Raw genomic sequence first — 19959 nt, 5'->3', positions numbered from 1 at the left:
TTTTGCATGCATATTATACACATCCGTTACTCTCCGTGACTACGGTTCTCGTCTTTAGAATTCGGTTGACCAGACTTCCAAAGCCTCATCCTCTGTGGCTAGGTTCAAAATATCTTATAACAATGTTCTTATTTCCCAGTATGTAACATAGTTTATATACCTACATTCTCATTGTAGTTTTTGCTTACTTTGTCATTGTCATTTTCTCTAGTAGTTTGTTCGTATGTATATTATGTTTGTCGGTCCGTCTGTCTGTTTGTCCGTCTGTCTGTCTGTCTGTCTGTCTGTATGTTTCGTCTGTGTTTTGTCCTAAGCATGGACCTTTAGTTTATGTCATTTGTTATACAAAGGCAAGCCGCTACAAGCTACCTGCCTTATTTAGGGTCTTGCCTCCACGTGTGAACCTACTTGCCAGGTAGAGTTTGTTCATAGAGAGCTGTCTTTCTTTATTCTACTACCGCGGAGTATATCATCGGTTCTGAAAATAACTGTTCTGCTTTATTCGTTTAACTACTATACCTTCCTTCGGGTTACAAATTATAATGAGCGATAGTATTACATTGCACGGGGCACATGTTGTCAATGGCCAATAGGGATATTACCCTCATCTAGTTAGACAGATGTTTTGAAAACTTTAGAAAATTTACTCAACATTCAGAAAAATGTATGATATCTTAACTCCAAGATTTTCTCAAAACGCACCCCGGATTTGTATTTAACAATCAAACAAGTCTCAAAATTTTACAGCTGATAAAATAAGATTTTAAGGCAGCATTTTAAAATTGTCAGTGACGAATAAAGGCACTTGACACGTTTGGTTGTTGTCAAGAGACCAGTATGCTAACTTGTGTATCCCAACATTTGTTTAAAATAAGATCTCTGTGAAAATTGGGGCTCAAGGTCATCGAATAAAAGAACAAACAGCCTAACTGCATTATTTTGCGTGCTGTGAGATTCATAAGAACACCTCAGAGGGAGCCGTTTCCCACAATGTTGTATACTACCAACAGCTCTCCGTTGCTCGTTACCAAGTAAGTTTTTATGCTAACAACTATTTTAGGTAATTACCAGTAGTGTCCAGTGCCGTTAAAGCTCAAATGTATTTAAAACAAAAGGGCGAATCTACGATGGCTCGCTGCTGTATGATACGACGGATTTTACGCATCTGAAACAGGGGTGATTGGCATGTGCTAGTTGCTATTCGTCGTATCTAAATAAATATTGCGCATATTATAGGAAAAACACATATTGAGGTTAAAAAAAAAAAAAAAAAAAAAAAAAAAATACAATAATGTTTATGAAATGTGGCTGACAAAAGGCAAACTTGAACTTTACAACTTAGTGAATTTCAATGATCTTAATATTGACCGGTATTTGTTTAGTGCTACTATACGGAGCTAAGACCTGGACCCTCACCACCAAGATGGAGAAGTCTCTGGATGGTTGCTACACCAGGATTCTGCGTATGGCCCTAAACATTCTTTGGCTGGACCACATGAGAAACTCCAACATGTATGCTGGCTTGCCAAAGGCCACAGCGAAGATCCGCGAACGCCGCCTCAAGCTCGCTGGGCACTGTGTCCGCCACTCGGAGCTTGCCGCTTGCCCAACCATCCTCTGGGAGCCCACCCAAGGGAAGGCCTCGCGTGGGAGAGATGTCTCTCCTTTGTAGACATACTAAAACGAGACACCGGCTTGACCAGCGCTGGGGAACTTCGCTCTTGCCAGTGGACCGGAACATCTGGAGAAAAATCACTAGGCGCTCGACATGATAATGACATGCGATCGTCGACAATACACTGCCGCGCGCTATGCAGTAGTTAGACTATCGTATGACATAAGTTGTGAACGCCGTCAACACGCTAAGCATTCGTTATGGAAACGTTACATGTAAGTAACTAGTACGGTATGCATTTGTCGAACTCGTTATGAATACGCTTTGTACGCGCTTAAAATGGAAAAATCTATCGATAGTTCAGCGTATGCCAACGTTTTAGAGAAGTTTGTATGCGTCGGTATACGCCGTTTTAAAAACGTCAATGGCCTTAAAGCGTTCGCGTCGATGAGATAAATCCAAAACACAATTGGTTCCTGTCTGGTTTCCTTGCCGGTTCATTAATACAAATATATTTCTTGTTTGAAATAATCATCCAACACTTTTACACACTAACAATATAAGCGTTAATGTGTAGGAAGCTGTTACTAAATGTTACGGCTATAATGTGGCAAATCACTCAGAAACGTTGTCAACGCCCCTACTGCGAGTGAAGCACAGCAGTTTGACCTGATTGACAACACGCAATTTGATATCAGCAGATGTAATTTGGATTTGCACATGTTCAAACAGTATTAGGCGGAACCAAAAACTAGCGGACTTGTTTTACTAAACAAATAACAGCTGCCTACCAATTATCATTGTTACAAAGATGTACGAGCACCCCTGAAAACAAGCAAGGAAACACACAATATATAATTTATTGACAGAGTAAAAAAAGGCCAGTCCTCATGGTCGAAGTATGTCTGTTGCTAAGAATTAACACACAGTTACTGCATTTGCGCGCCCTTTATAGCTATGCCACTTATGGAAACATTATTAAACGTTCTCCTGAATTATCAATGCATACATTTAAGTTGATCTTGAGGAAAACGTTTGCCAAGCTTAAAGAAATATGTACAATTTGTTTCCAGTTTAAAAATACACCTAACACCCTACTGGCAGTTGGAACAAATTGTAATGTAAATTTATCCTGATTTGCAGTTTGGTAGTTTCAGGGTAAACAAACTTCCAATAAATAGTTCATATTTTTGAATCAGTGATTAATAACATGAAGATGAAACAGATGAATTTTGTGTACGTACACTGATATGCAGATGAGAAAAACTACGCACTTACCACCCAGAACCAGAAGTAGAAATGGACCCATGATGTCCTCTCCACTGACGATAACTCCCTGTTTCACCAGAGACAGTCACAGTTCCTGAATCCTTTTGAAACAAAGAAGTAGCAGTTTTACCAACAGATGCAGACAGCGATAAAAAACTAAGATGAGGTTTGTATATGTGTTGATCAGCTGAGCTTTCCTCCCTGCACTGAGTAATTGAATCTTCATACAGCGTTTATACATATACACGTTGCGTGTAGATACATGTTCACGTACACATTTTTGCAAAACGATTTTTTTTTTTTTACAGTCAATTGGCGCATGCGTAGAACACATGAACACAACGGCGTGGGTTGCGGGTCCACGTGGGAAGCTTTTGATACCACGGGTGCGTTCGTTTAGCTTCCCTGGGTCGACCCCGGGGTGTGGCGTTTTTTTTTTTTTTTCTCACCAGGACGAACGTGGGTAATTTTCTGCAAACGTTCGTCCTTGAAAAAAAAAACACCACACACCGGGGTCGACCCATGGAAGCTAAGGCGCCGTATCAAAATAGGCCAACGCGTTGTAAGGCGTTGCAACGCGTTGTAGGCATTTCCAAGCGTTGTTGGCGTTGTGGGGCGTTGTTGTGCGTTGGTAATTCTTACCCCGATTCGTAGGTGCGTTGGCAGGCGTTGTAAGAACTGCCATTGTTATGTAGCAAACGTCGCGCTTCGGTAACTCCTCATGCATATTCATATTTACTTATTGGTACTCATCTTTATTCATGCTTGTCCGAGTCAACTATTACTCACGGGCGGGGGTGCAAATTACTCATGCAGACAAGAATCATCGTTATATTTTCATTCCACCATTATCAAGTACAACAAATACAACTTAACTTACATCAAACTTCAATGCACAGAAGAGAGGCCTCTTGGCTGATAAGCAATTTGCAACAGATTATTATTTTTTCGATTGTTAAAAAACCCAAAAACATTCTGGAGATGGAGCTGGAGATGACAGGAGTTGATTCTAACGACCGTATGATATTGGAAATGTCAGGCATACATCTACAACTACCAAATTTTCGTTCAACGTCATCGGACATTTATTACAAATTACGTTCCTTTTTAATTTCCTCCCCCAAGGGACCAACATTATTGGCCAACGATTGCCGTTGTGATCATTGTACGAGCAGTACCGGTACAAAGCATCATCCGGCCTCGAGCCTCGCTGTCCGTCAGGCACGCTTGACCGGCTAGTGCTGTGGAGCTCACGCTGAACTTTGATGTTGCATGCACTTTGACTAATTAGTTTGATACACATTTCCTCATATTTTGGGTTTGCTTTCACCTTAGATATTGACAATTCCAGAAGTAAACTCTGTAGTTATCAACTGATTTTATGGCTAGATTTTTGTAGAGTTTGAAAACGCAAAACTGATTTTGGCTTTTTGCTTTCTGATTTTTGGGGGATCAAACATTGTCAAACTTTTGAGCTGGCGATGACGGGGTTGATTCTTAACAACAGTACCGGTATTTTATTAAAATATCACCATGATATTGGAAATGTCAGGTATGATACATCTACGACTGTCAAATCTTCGTTCAACGTCATCTGACATTATTTACAAATTACTTCCCTTTTTTTAATTATTTATCCTTTTTGTTGACCAAAATGACTGGTCAAAGATTGCCGTAGTGCTCATTGTACGAGCAGTGCCGGTATAGAGCGTCATCCTGCCTTGAGCCACGCCGTCTGTCAGGCACGCTTGAGCGGCTAGTGCTGTGGAGCTTACGCTGAACTTAGATTTCGATGTGTTGCACTTTGACTAATTATTTTGATACAATTTTCCTCATATGTTAGGCTTGCTTTCACCTAAGATGTTGAAAATTTTAGAAGTAAATTGTAGTTATCCTCTGGTATCATGGCTAATTTTTTGGGGAGTTTGAATTTGGCAGACTGATTTTAGCTTCTTGCCTTCTGATTTTTGGGGATCAAACATTGTCAAACTTGCGAGCTGGAGATGTCGGGGGTTGATTCTTAACAGCAGTATTTTATTAAAATGTCAAAATGATTTGAAATGTCGGGCATGATATATCTACAACTACAAAACATTCGTTCAACTTCATCGGACAACATTATTTACAAATTAAGTCCCTTTATAATTTCTCCTTTTTGTTGACCAACAATATTAGCAAAAGATTGCCGTTGTAATCACTACCAGCATCGCAGAGCATCATTCGGCCTTGAGCAACTCCGCCCGTCAGGCACGGTTGACCGGCTAGTGTTGTGTCGAGCTAATGCTGAATTTGTATACAGTTATCCTCGTATTTTGGGTTTGATTTCATCTATTGATATTGACAATTTCAGAAGTACATTGCAGTCTCTTACGGCTAATTTATTATGAAGTTTGAAAATGAAATAGTGATTTGGGGTTTTTGTTTTCAAAATCAAACAGTACAGTGTTGATTCGGAAATGTCAGGCTTGATACATATACAAATTTAAGACCATCTTTTTCCCACCCCTTTGTTCAGAATTTAATTATTCAGTAAACAAATCTTCACTCCTGTTAAAAGATGAAAAATAGTTATGTTGTGCCGTAAAAATTTCACACACAACAGCGCACTATTGCACCAAAGGTCGTGTTCCCTGACACATTGATCACTTTGCATGCGTAATACTCTTTATTTTATAAGGGGCCCATAAATAATATTAATACATCTCGCAACTTCGACGACAGATTGAGCTCAAAATTTCACAGGTTGGTTATTTTTTGCATACGTTGAGATACACCAACTGCAACAACTGGTCTTTGACAATTACCAAGAATGTCCACTGCCTTTAATATGTATATGTGTGCATATAATTCGATTGGGAAATGATTGTGAGATCAACAGTACCACGTGTCCGTAACGTAGGCTCAATGTCAATTTATGGCGTAATTCACGAGCCTAGAAGTATGGCGTCTGTGCGGCAACATAATGTAGCCCGAGCCCTAAATGTAGCCCAAACATGCCCTACATGTAGCCCGGACCTAAATGTAGCCCGGACCTAAATGTAGCCCCAAACATGTACCTAAATGTAGCCCGGACCTAAACGTAGCCCCAAACATGTACCTAAATGTAGCCCGGACCTAAATGAACTAAGCCACATACATGACACTACTGCTTAATTGTGTTCCAAAAAAAGACACTTCACGTCGCTGTCGCCGTCGCGGTCGCCTTCGCCATCGCCGTCGCCGTTGCCGTCGCAGTTGTCATCGCCGTACGCCTCACACCCTATTTAATTTCTGAAGTTTTTGAAAACTCCATCTGCCATGTTTGGTCATTATCACGTAGATAACATGGACCAATACACTGCAACGAATGTATGGCTGCATATCTTAAAGGTTTCGAAAACAGAGTACCGTTTTCTACATCCTTCCTATGTTATTTAGGTACATTGTATTGTTGTATATTTGTGTGTTCTCATGTTCATTATTCATTTCAGAATGCGTTGTGGATGAGTTTGCATGCCCGACTGCACAGCAATGCCTTAACAGTTCGTCTGTCTGCGACAATCGGCGAGAGTGCGCCACCTACGGTGACGAGTTAGGCTGTGGTGAGGAGATAATACGTAGACTGGGCCCCTGTCTTTATCAACAAGGATAAATACAGGGGCCCAGTCTAATTACCCTAGACTGGGCCCCTGTCTTTATCCGCAAGGATAAATACAGGGGCCCAGCCTAATTAAACCTAGAAAGGGCCCCTGTCTTTATCCACAAGGATAAACACAGGGGCCCAGTCTAATTATACCTAGACTGGGCCCCCTGTCTTTATCCACAAGGATAAATACAGGGGGCCAGTCTAATTTTGCCTAGACTGGGCCCCTGTCTTTATCCGCAAGGATAAATACAGGGGCCCAGTCTAATTATACCTAGACTGGGCCCCTGTCTTTATACGCAAGGATAAATACATGTCCCATCTTATCAGATCAAGTGATTCCATTGGATACAATGACAGTGGAAAAACGTGCACCCATTATTCCCAAACAGTACACTGCTCTCAAGCTTGCAATAAAATTTGATTGCGTACCTCTAAGTGAAATTCCACCTCGTCATCACCTCCACTTCGGACTTACATGAGATTACACTTTCCACCGGAGTAATTAGTCACAGTTGAGAGAACATGAAAAGATGTTCCTGGTATAAATGCCCCACCACGCCCAGTGCTCCCCAATACATTTTTCTGTGCCGGAGTATGTACATCGAATTTCTATACTTCGTACAATTACGGGTATATGTTGGCACTTTGCACCATGGACAACTACGACGAACCAGATCTCCTTGAGTTGATGGCTGGCCCATCGGGTGCAATTGATACCCAGGAAGACCCGGGATTGGGACAAGATGACACTTCATCAATTGGCTTAGTTTCGGGCAAACCGAAAGTTAAAGGCCGAAAGCCTAAGCGCTCAACGGTCCCGTCATCAGACACGGTTTCCCGGCAAGAATTTGCGGATGTTTCAGGGAAACTTGCATGTATGGCCGAAGCCATCGAAAACATGCAAACAGTGATTCTCAGTCGACCCGCCAAGCGGCCTAGACTGTCATCGGATTCAGAATCTGATACGGAGAGTGCCTCAAAGGCCATAAACGAGCTCCTTCAAGAGAGCCAGCAGGGGTCAAAAACCTTATGCCCAGATGACCAGTTGTTGGACAATTTTGAACAACTATATGCGGAGGATGCACCGACTGCCGATGCAGTCAATGACAAATTGGCTAAGGTAGTGGATAAAATGGTCCGCCATAAATTGCCGGAGGACAAGGCCGTGGAAAAGCTCAAGACCATCCAAAGACCGACCAACGTCAAAAATTTGGAGTGCACTCGGGTTAACCCCGAGATATGGAGCTCACTAAAGCCAAAGACTCGCTCTCAGGACATAAAATTCCAGAAGGTGCAACAGGCACTTCTTAAAGGAATTATACCCGTAGTTGGGGTAATAAACTCACTTATGTCCAGACCCGCTGCTACTGACCCGCCCACTCAGGTAAACCCTGATTTCAAGGTTGAAATCACCAAGCTAGTGGATGCGGTGGCCATTATTGGACACGCCAACCAGGAACTGAATGTGCGAAGACGGGATTTGATTAAGCCCGATCTTAACAAACAATTTTCTGGTCTTTGCTCGCCACATGTGCCCGTAACAGGGTTTTGATTTGGTGATGACTTGCCCCAACAGTGCAAGGACATACAGCAGACCAACAAAATTGGGAACAAAGTTGGCTGGTCAACTTTCAGAGGAAACGACAAACATGATCGGAAACGACCCATGCACAACAACAGGGGTAATTCGACCTACACCAGCCAATTCAGAAGAGGTGGTCATTTAAACTATCAGCGCCACAACAGACACCGAGACACTCGGTGGAATGCCAAGCCACGACAAGATGTGGAAACAGCAAAGTAATTCGGCATGTCCCTACAAGTACAACCAGTGCACTGGTAAGTACAACATGCATTAAATCTAGCAAAATTGCAGGTAGATCAGCACAATTTGTTACAAAATGGCAAGAAATAACTTCAGATAAGTGGGTTCTAGATGCTATAAAGCACTATGAAATAGAATTTGGGAAACGACCCTTACAATCGTTCCCCCCTAAACAAATTAAATTTGTTCCCAATGAAGTTGAAATTATCTCGAAGGAAATTGATAAACTGCTCCAAAAAGGAGCAATTACACATGCTACCCATGAATATGGTGAGTTTGTATCAAACATTTTCATCCGTCCAAAGAAAGACGGGACTTTTCGCCCAATTATCAACCTTCGCCAGTTGAATAAATCAGTAGCCTATGTCCATTTTAAAATGGAAACAATTCATTTTGCTCTGCAATTAATCCGACCACACTGCTTTATGGCATCAATTGATCTTAAAGATGCGTACTTCACAGTACCGATTGCCAAAAACCACCGCAAATATTTGCGTTTTATGTGGCAGAACAAATTGTTCGAATTTACCTGTCTGCCTTTCGGTTTAGCTTGTGCACCAAGGGTATTTACAAAGATAATGAAACCTTTGATAGCCTCTTTAAGACTAATGGGACACGAATCTTGTGACTACATTGACGACGCTTTGTTGATAGGTGCAACAAAAGAAGAGTGCATAACCAATGTTAAAGCTCGAGTTGCCCTCACCCAAGAGTTAGGATTTATAGTCAATACTGGGAAATCTGTCATGAAACCTACGAAGACCATTGTGTTTCTGGGTTTTACAATAAATTCAGAAAACATGACAATTGCTATTCCTCCAGCAAAAAAGAGGAAAATTGAAGCGGCTATTCATAACATTATTGTTGCCAATCTTCCCAAAATTAGGGACGTTGCCCAAGTAGTGGGCTTTTTAGTCTCTTGTGATATTGCCGTACCGTACGGTACATTATTCAGAAGATCTATTGAATCTGAGAAAAACGCAGCATTGACTGCAAACCATGATGATTTTGATGCAAGAATGTCATTGTCTGACCAAGCTAAGGCAGACTTAAACTGGTGGCTTACTAACCTACAGTATGCTAGTGCCCCCATTCACAGAAACAAGCCCGATTTCATTGTTGAAACTGACACGTCCCTCAATGGCTGGGGTGCGAATTGCAATGGGCATATGTTAGGTGGACAGTGGTCAGCTGAGGAAGCTACATGGCATATTAACTACCTTGAGCTTAAAGCTTGCTTTTTTGCCTTACAGTCCCTTTTTAGTAAACATAAGGACATTCACGTACACCTTAAATCGGACAATACAACTGCCGTGTCATACATAAAGTTTTTTGGCGGCACACACTCCGTTCAGTTAAATGAACTGGCCAGGGAAATCTGGCTTTGGTGTTTGAATAGGAAAATATGGCTGTCCGTTTCATTCTTGCCGGGTATTGAAAATGTGAGTGCTGATTTTGCATCACGTCACTTCCGTGAAGATATCGAATGGAAGTTACACCCAGAAGTTTTCCGGAAGATTATCGATATCTTTATGACGCCAAATATTGACATGTTTGCGTCAAGATTGAACCATCAGATTCAACCTTATGTATCGTGGAAACCTGACCCAAACGCATTTTTCAATGATGCATTCACGCTAGACTGGACAAACTATAAGGTCTACGCGTTTCCCCCGTTCTGCCTTATTGGGAAAGTATTGACAAAGATCGAATATGAGGAGTCAACAGCCATACTTGTTGCTCCACTTTGGCATACACAAGCATGGTTTCCTAAGATGCTTAAACTGTTGGTGAACAAACCAATTATTTTGCCAAAAAGAACTAATTTACTCTCACTCCCTTCCTCAGGTAGACTACACCCATTGCGAGATCGGCTGCAACTGATGGCATGCCATTTGTCAGGGAAAACTTACAGAGCCAGGGAATTTCGCAGCACGCTGCCGACATTATTATCTCATCCTGGCGGACTTCAACCAAGAAGTCTTACCGATCAGCGATCCAAAAATGGGTTCTGTTCTGTGCTCGAACAAAGAGTGATCCACTTCGAGCGACTGTAGCGGTGATCCTAGACTGCTTAACACAGGAATTTGACAAGGGTAGTAGTTACAGCACACTGAACACACTACGTAGTGCATTGTCAGCAATACTAGCCCCTATAGATGGGACACCAATTGGGTCTCTCCCCCTGATAAAAAGGTTCATGACAGGTGTCTTCAACATGAGACCTGCAATACCCAGATATACTTGTACATGGGACGTTAATACTGTGTTACAATACTTAACAAATTTGGGTCCGTCTAATAAGTTGTTCTTAAAAGAACTCACTATGAAGCTAGTTATGCTTGTTGCATTGATTTAAGGACAAAGATGTCAAACTTTGTCGCTACTTAATTTAGACGACGCTGAAGTTACAGCTACAAAAATTATCTTTGTTGTATCTAAGTTGACGAAAACCAGCAAGATTGGCAAACAGCCTGTTAGTTTGGTGTTACCGAGGTATCCTCATGATGACCAACTTTGTGTCATGACGACGCTAAAACAGTATTTAATTAAGACGAAATCCCTAAGGGGTAAACAACGGTGTTTGTAAGCTATGCATCACCCCACAAACAATAAAGGTCAGAGACAATCTCTCGCTGGATAAAGAACACGTTGCATAAGGCTGGCATCGACACAGCCAAGTTCACAGCACATAGTACTCGATCTGCTGCATGCAGTGCTGCTTTTAAGAATGGAGTACCACTGAACATTATTTTAAGTACTGGCCATTGGGCGAGAAGTGGCTGGTACAACCAAGTAGGTTGGTCGTTTCTTAAGAAATGAAAATGTAATTTGTTATATTAATGCACGATTTTCTCTTGCTTATTATGTTTACAACAGTTAAAGAGTTCAGAGCTATAGAACGTTTAATAAATTGTGATAAAATCATCAAGTCGTATACACAATCATGTTTTTTATTGCATGTTGCCCGTCTCTGTGCTCTAAAATCTCATGTAAGTCCGAAGTGGAGGTGATGACGAGGTGGAATTCTAAAATTAAACGAATAGAATGAAGTTTAATTGGAATTCTACTGAGTCTATCACCGACACTGAAGGACTTACATTCCCTCCACATAGGTTGCAACTTCAATTAGTTGACCCACCCCATTTTCGCCGGGCACAATGTTCCTTGGTGAAAAATGTATTGGGGAGCACTGGGCGTGGTGGGGCATTTATGCCAGGAACATCTTTTCATGTTCTCTCAACTGTGACTAATTACTCCGGTGGAAAGTGTAATCTCATGTAAGTCCTTCAGTGTCGGTGATAGACTCAGTAGAATTCCAATTAAACTTCATTCTATTCGTTTAATTTTAGAATTAATGAGGTAAAAGGTTAAACCGCACGTCAGTTTTTTTGTATGCCGGTCTCTGGCGTTATTCAAGAGCCTCGAAGTGTAACGTCAGATGTTCTTATCTTTGCTCGTTTCAACTTAGGGAACTTGATCCTCCCTCGGTTTCGCTTCGTCCCAAACTTCAAGATGCATTCTGATAGCTTTGCTGTGCGTGTTTTGTCAGTTTGCGCCAATATTTAGAGAAAACGTCATACTAAACTATGTAATATTACACCAACTTGTACTTATTTGAAGTAATCAGCGTCCTTTACTCTTCCACTATCAGGAACATGTGACAGTGACATGAACTCATGCGCGTCAGGAGACTGCATTCCAAAGCATCAGCACTGCAACAAGCGCAAGGATTGTGACACTTTCTCAGATGAGCTGTTTTGTGGTAAGGTTTCGAAATTTCCAAAACGTTCTCTTGGTGAGAACATGGAGGAAGGAAGAGAAGGATTTCGAACGAAGGGACTTCAAAAGTCGAACCCGTGGTACCGCGGTCCTTTAACGACACATCGTAATCACCCACATACCTTACACAAACAATGGGCGACCTGTCGTGCGTGAGTTTGCGCGTGCGCACTTGGTTCTTCACCAAACTATGGCGTCGTTTGTCGTATGGATATAATAAAGGGAAAACTATTTTTTATTGAGACGTGATAACATTTGTGGACGCTATCAGACACCTTAACGATGAACACAATTGAATACCAACCACTCTCGTGTTCTTATACCCACATTTTGATCCACCGCTAATGACCGGAAATTTGAAGAAAAAAAAATGAACAAAATATGCTATGATGTTTTCATGTAAACACCACACACGGTTAATGAAAACGTGTGTATTCACAGCTCTTGTCTCCAATGATTCACCTTTACACGAAGGCAACGGTGCAGAGCGGAGGTACCACAGGTTCTGTACAAAGGCGGTCTCCTATATTTTTCTACTGGCCAGACAGGGGCATTGTCAGGGTATTATTTTGTTACTCTGCGGTTTTGCACGTCGTTCGAGCTCCTTCTCTTGCTTCCTCCATGGAGAGAATGAGGTTCTTCAAGATCAAATGTTTAGAAAAAAAAAACATTTTGAAGTAGAAACCGCTTGGTCGGCAAGGAAATTGGTTATTATCGTCAGTATCCGTAGTGGCAGCGAGTCAGACACACTTTTTACGTATAAGCTGTAAAGTTGGGTGAAGCCTTCATATTGCTAAGTTGTTTGATTTTTACCGGCGATCTTACCCCGACTTTATTATTTTTGAGATGGTGGTGATGATCGGCATGTTCTTCGTAAGGTCTATCTATCTATATGGTAAAGTACATTCCTCTTGTAGTAGAGTATGGTCGTAGTGCTTTGTGAACGGGGTATTTTATGTGTGGGTTTGAACCCCGATAAGGGGTCGTGTTGTCCTGACCAATACACTTTTATTGGTTCTTTTCACAAAACCCCAAAATTGACCCAGATGGCGATACGTTTATTGAATTTTGAATTTCGCGCGGCAATGCCTTAAATCCAGAAAACTGTTAGACTGTTTATTGTTTTCTAATTGCAGGTTTTTGTGAAAACGAACACATAGAAGTAGCAGCCGATCTCCAATATTCGTTAATACAAACCGACCCGGGTCACCTGTGCATCTGGATCATCAGCACGGACCCCAGCTATCGGTTACAGCTTGAACTACTCATTCTCCCGTACTGCGTCATCACTGTCGGGGAAGGGCCTCTAGAGGGCGGTCATACCCTCCGAGAGATTGTCACCAGTCGCGGCTACCACCTTGGGTATCCTCGTTATATCTCGTCTGCATTACCCTCGATGTGGAAAGTGAAGGATGGATGTCTGGCTCCGGTTTCTCCTAATAATACGTACACTAATACTTTTGAGTTTAATGTCATCAGATACAAAGAAAGTGGTAAGCATGCATTTTCAGCAGTTATTGTTAGACGATTTTATGATGACGTGTTGGAAAAGAAAAAAAATAAAAAAATACCATGTATGATTCCAGACAATTTGAATCGAGTGGGAATCGAACCAAGGACCTCTGGATTAACGTGTAGGTGGTCGTTGGTTTGAGTCACACTCTAGTACTTTTGTTCTTTATTCAACCCCAACATTCATTAAAAAAAAACGTCAGGTTCTCTTGTGGTATATATATGTTGATAAACAATACAGTTTCAACAAAACACGCGTCAACAACAGTTTGTCAAACCAGGTGCCCCTGGTTTATATGCAATGGTAATTTTGCTCAAGCACAAAATTAAATTTATACAATGCATTTTGTTTGTGAACTAAGTACGAACAATTATACTATAATCAACCAGTAAAGATGGAAGCTATATTTTAGTTTACATTTAAAAATGCTTAATAATCAATGCTCCATGCACTTACATATCAACCACAATTTGCGTGCCAATTATGCGCATTTGGATGTTTCCAGGTTACCAACACATTTTTCCATCAAGTTAATTTGTTTTTACCACCTCCAGAATGTCAACATAAACAGTTCTCGTGCCCATCGGGACCAAAGTGCATCCCTCAAGCAGGCCTGTGTGATTGATGGTCAGACTGCCCTGAGAAAGAGGATGAGTTTGGTTGTGATGTTAAACAAGCAGATATTAAAGCGGCACACTGACTTTAGATGTCAGTACTTTTGGATGAATAACCAAAACAAATGCTTGACATCATTTACTGCCTTTAACAGATTTGTTAAAAGCTGACCAATAAACATGTACATGATTCCCACGCATGTTACTTAAAGCCTTATGAGGTTTTTTTCTTTAGTGCAACATTATTTGAGGACGTGTCAGTGATAGCCCGGTGTGTGCGAACTCCTTTGTTAGTTGTAAACCATAGTCAAGTCACACTTATTTTGTGTATCACTATTGATAATTACTCAAAATAGTTGTTTGCAGACAACCACACTTGGTAACGAGTAATGGGGAGAGGTTGGTAATATAAAACATTGTTATAAACGGCTCTCTCTGAAGTGACGTAGTTTTCCAGAAAGAAGTATTTTTTCACAAATTTGAATTCGAGACCTCAGATTTAGAATTTGAGGTAACAAATATCTAAAAGCACACAACTTCGTGTGACCAAGGTGTTTTCTATTTCATTATTATCTCGCAACTTCGACGACCAATTGAGCTCAAGTTTTCACAGGTTTGTTATTTTATGCATATGTTGAGAAGATTGGTCTTTGATAATTTCCAATAGTGTACGTTGCTTTAAGCATCAAAAGACTGTTATTAATCTCAGAGAAACGATTGCTAGCTGAAACTAAATCATTCGTCAATTACACCCTTGCCAACACCCACTTCGTTGAGTTACTTGTTAATCAAATATCTTACAAATGCGCCTTGAACACCCAGCAGGGTGGATATGTGCGTATTACAAGTCTTATTATTATTATTAAATGCATTCTAGGGGTCAATGTATTTAGCAAAATGCCACACAGTGTTGGTACACCAATCCACTTGTAAAATGAATTAATTCCAAGTCGACATTTATCTTTAAAATCTGTTTATTTATTTATTTATTTGGAAATAACTTTTTTGTTTATAATTATCAGTGTCCTGTGGAGATGACTTCTTCTCGTGCCGAGGCATTGGTTGTGCGGCCAGGTCGTCTCTTTGTGACGGCCTCCATGCCTGTGATGATGGCTCGGATGAGTTCGACTGTGGTAAGACATTCTGTTAAGGTCCTTCTGGGTACTTTTTGTGGAGCACAAAACACAACTTCCACTGATTTTCGTTTAACATGGACATAAGATAATGATGGTAGACATATTTCCTTAATTACTTCATGAGGTGTTGTAGCCTTTTTTAGACAATGATTTCGAGAAGATAATTTGTATTTGCAATAACAAAATACATCAGCAAAAAAAAAAAAATCTAGTCAAAACAAGTCACGAAAATAGTGTTAGCATGTAACAGGTATCTACCAGTTATGGCAATTTATTTTTAAGGAACACGTTGCCTTGGACCGGTCGAGTTGGTCTTTAAAAAGTGTTGGTAACCATTTTTGTTATAAAATGCAAATGGTTAGAAAGATGTTTTAAAAGTAGAATACAATGATCCACACACATTTATATTGCGTGGTTTTACTTTTACTTTGCGAACTAACACGGTCGGCCACTTATAGGAGTCAACAATTTGACTCCCTTAAATGGCCGACCGTGTTTGTCGACGAGGTAAAAGGAAAACCACGCAATCTCGAGTGATACTTGTGTGGATCAATATATATTACATTTAAAACAAATCTTTCTAATCATATGGATTTTATAACAAACGGTTACAAACCCTTTTCAAAGACCAAATCGACCGATCCAAGGCAACGTGTTCCTTTAATGACGTTATCTTGTACTAAAACTAGACAAATGTTCGTGACATTGTTTTACTTGTTTCACAAAAACCACACCACCTCATCAACTAACATGTTAGGGTAAGTTTAATAATACCATTATTATCAAAAATATAATTTTAAAGATAGATTTACTTTTGGTAACACGTTTGTGTTACGATTTTTGGGATTAAACAAAGAATTGACTAGAGTGGGATTCGAACCAACGACCTCCGGATTAACGTGCCGGCGCTCTACCAACTTGGCTATCTAGCCCTATGTTGGCGGTGTCCCTATTTTGTCAATATCTTTGTTCCGGGTGCAAGTCAGAAGCCATACAACCGTAAACGGTTAACCCCAAAATCATTTTAAAATTTTCAGTTTCCCTTGTGGTTTATATGGACGTTTGTGTTACGTTACGAAATGTACCAACATCTTCGATGAGGAAGGGAAATGTGACATTTCAGTTTGTAATATAGGCCCTTCTCATTGTCTGTAAATGCATGCACGCACAATTTGTCCTTACATTTATAAAATTGAGATAATTACAACCACACGTAGCTTATGGGTCTCCGTAACATAGTGCATTATTCTCTGGTCTCTGGTTATTCCCTGGTAAGCGCTTTAAGTGGTGTACCGTTGCCATGCGGCTAAGATCACCAGACACCAGCTCCACTGTTTTGTTGATAGCAAAGTGTGGATTAGAAGTCCTAGTATTGACATTTTAGTCATTATGCAACATTGCTTCGTCCTTCAGATGTGACGGTATGCGATAGGTCCCGTGAACTTATGATCGGTAATTCACACAAAACAACCCAGCACATTCATTTTGAAGAAAATGAGAGAAACAAAACCATTTGTACGTTTAGGTAGGAAGCATAATTATAGTTTCAGTTCCAGCAATACTAGTACTAGCTTAAAGTCATGGCATGTGACGAAACATTATGTTAATGGCATCTTTTTTAACCATTTCTTATGAACATGAACACATTATTATGTCGGTGGCCTAAATATAAAGTTTTATTATGTATTCCCTTTTAAACTGCAGGTCAGTGCATTAATGGCCGTGTTGATGTTTCCAAACTTGACTCAGTATTTATTACGTCACCGCTGTGGCCAGATCGCTATCCAGAGCGTACACAGTGTCAGCACATAGTGGTTGCAGAAGTGGGATATTACGTGGTCGTAACTTTCCTGGATTTTGACATCGACCAAGGACACGATTTGCTGTTTATTAGTAACAATCGTAATTTTGACACCGCCTCCCTAATTGCTTCGGGGTAAGAATACATTTTGTAATTGTTTTAATTGTTGTTGAGATCATGATTTTTTTTTACATTAGCCTCTGTGCAGTATGGTACTGAAACATGTTTCCCCCAACGTGTCTAACAATGCAATCAAGTTTTTGCATATACAAATGTTGTCTATTTTGACAAAATTTAGAATGAAATTGTATGCAACGACGAAAGTAGATGAACAATATTATCTGTATTGATTCTTGATATATGTTGCATAAAACATTTCGAGAAACGGCTCCGTCTGAAGTAACGTAATTTTCCCACGAATTTTATTTCGAGACATCAGAATAAGATTTTGAGTTCTCGAAAGCAAACATCTGAAAGCACACAAATTCGAGTAGCAAGAGCGATTCATTCCCTTATTATCTCGACCAATTGAGTCCAAATTGTCACAGGTTTGTTATTTTATGCATATTATGTTGAGATACACCAAGTGGGACGAATGGTCTTTGACAATTATCAATAGTGTCCAGTGTCTTAAATTTAAAGGCAGTGGACACTATTGGTAATTACTCAAATTAATTATTAGCATAAAACCTTACCGGGTAATGAGTAATGGGGAGAGGTTGGTAGTATAAAACATTGTGACAAAAAGCTCCCTCTGAAGTGACGTAGTTTTTGAGAAATAAGGAAGTTTCCACGAATTTGATTTCGAGACCTCAAGTATAGAATTTGAGGTCTCGAAATCAAGCATCTGAAAGCACACAACTTCGTGTGACCAGGGTGTTTTTTCTTTCATAGTTATCTTGCAACTTTGACGACCAATCGAGCTCAAGTTTTCACAGGTTTGTTATTTTATGCATATTTTGTTGAGATACAGCAAGTAAGAATACTGGTCTTTGACAATTACCAGTAGTGTCCACTGGCTTTAACATAAACTCAATACTAATATGTTGTTTCGTACATTACTTTTCAGTGGACAGTACCCAATCACCGTAGCCTCTACATTGAATGAAGTGTCAATACTGTTCAGATCCAATAATGTATTCCAGAAGGGAGGTTTTAAGCTGCAAGTTGAACAGACAAATGAAGGTAAAGATATGCGCAATTGTGTTCTTCATTAGTCTGGCAAAACTTCGAGAACAACACAATTTACTTTCCTTAAAGGCAGTAGACACTATTGATAATTACTCATAATAATTATTGACATAAAATCTTACTTGGTAACGAGTAATAGGGAGCTGTTGTTAGTATAAAACAATATGATAAACGGCTCTCTCTGAAGTAACGTAGTTTTCGAGGAAGAAGTAATTTTCCACGAATTTGATTTCGAGACCTCAGATTTAGAGTTTGAGGTCTCGAAATCTCTCCGCAAGAGATACTGTTTCCAATGGGAAAATAACGCGGGATGATGGAGGATGAAACAAAGGAGGGCGCTATACGAGTAAGTTTCGTGTACACGGTTTGCGGTAGGGGGACATCCGGGTTTCATCATTTCCTGCCACATCGATGTCCCAGGGAATTCTACCCGTTAGAGATTCAGTCCCCCAATGGAAACTAGGCTGAGGGCGCTATCACAAGAAGTTTGTACACAGTTTGGCAATGGGTGCGTTCGTTTAGCTGCCTTGGGTCTACCACGGTGTGTGACGTTTTTTTTTTTTTTTTTTTTTTTTTTTTTCCAGGACGAACGTGGGTTATTATCTGCACACGTTCGTCCTGGAAAAAAAAACCCGCCACACACCGGGGTCGACCCAGGGAAGCTAAACAAACGCACCCAGTGTTTGCCATTATGGGGGAATCGAATCTCTCGGGGTTAATCATCTCCTGCGACACCGGTACCGTTTTGGTAAAACAAAAATTACTTCAACATGATGTTTGTTTTGTTTGCAGTTACATGTGAAGAAGGGGAAGTTTATTGCGTGGTATTGGATCTGCAGTTATGCGTTCAAAACAACACATCAGAGAGAGGTTTGCCTCTCTGTTTTTCGTCAGGTAATAACGTAATGTAGTCGTCTTTTTTTCAACAAATTTAAAGGGTTGGTTACAAACAAAAAAATATCCACGGATTTACACTAATCTTCAACGATTAAAAAAAAAAGTGAGAATAGAAAGCTACCCTTTGGATATTTGTTTTAGCTGTTTTGCTGTAGTGATTTGAGCAATGAGATAAACAATGTCACGAAAATGTTGTCTCGGGAGACGGACATTATCTTAGCTCTTGTATAATGCATTATTTTACGCGACTCTTCTGAAAACATTGCTCTGAACTTGTAACTTTAGTTCTCTCAAAAATTAGATGCCAACGAAGCTGTGAAAAATAACAGGTAAATTGTATTACATACAACTTCAATCACAGTGAGTAGAGATTCTTGTCACGACCAACAACTAGATATACAGAAGATATCAAAACCCTTCAACTCATATCATTTTAGGTATGAATTTTTTTTAAAACAAATACGTACGTGCAGATTGATGCTTGATGATTAACCTAGTCTTGGTTCAAGACTCTCCTGGATTTGTCACAAAAGGGCGCGCTATCACCCCCAACGCGCTATCAACCACGAACCGCTATCACCCGAGAACCGCTATCACAGGAGAGTCTTGGCACATTCGTTAAATCTCCCCCCCCAAAAAAAAAAAAAAAAAAAAAGGGGGGCGGGCTCTGCGGGAAACCTACGCACGCGC

At 40.4% G+C, this 19959-nt stretch overlaps 1 protein-coding gene and 1 pseudogene across 1 annotated transcript in view; both read left to right on the top strand.

Moving 5' to 3' along the window:
• Nucleotides 1-7110: 7110 nt before the first annotated feature.
• LOC139943086 (uncharacterized) lies at nt 7111-10375 on the top strand (annotated as a pseudogene).
• Nucleotides 9135-19959, top strand: part of LOC139942712 (uncharacterized) — a 27253-nt gene continuing 16428 nt past the window's right edge. The window contains 9 exon segments of the mRNA XM_071939511.1: nt 9135-10028; nt 10187-10430; nt 11990-12100; nt 13254-13610; nt 14185-14297; nt 15269-15377; nt 17085-17316; nt 18251-18366; nt 19165-19266. Coding sequence (XP_071795612.1) covers nt 9135-10028; nt 10187-10430; nt 11990-12100; nt 13254-13610; nt 14185-14297; nt 15269-15377; nt 17085-17316; nt 18251-18366; nt 19165-19266 — 2278 coding nt within the window.

This window comes from Asterias amurensis, chromosome 10 (genome assembly GCF_032118995.1).
Source record: "Asterias amurensis chromosome 10, ASM3211899v1".
Taxonomy (NCBI): domain Eukaryota; kingdom Metazoa; phylum Echinodermata; class Asteroidea; order Forcipulatida; family Asteriidae; genus Asterias; species Asterias amurensis.
Note: the sequence above shows the minus strand (reverse complement) of the source record. Positions and strands in the feature narration are given on the sequence as shown.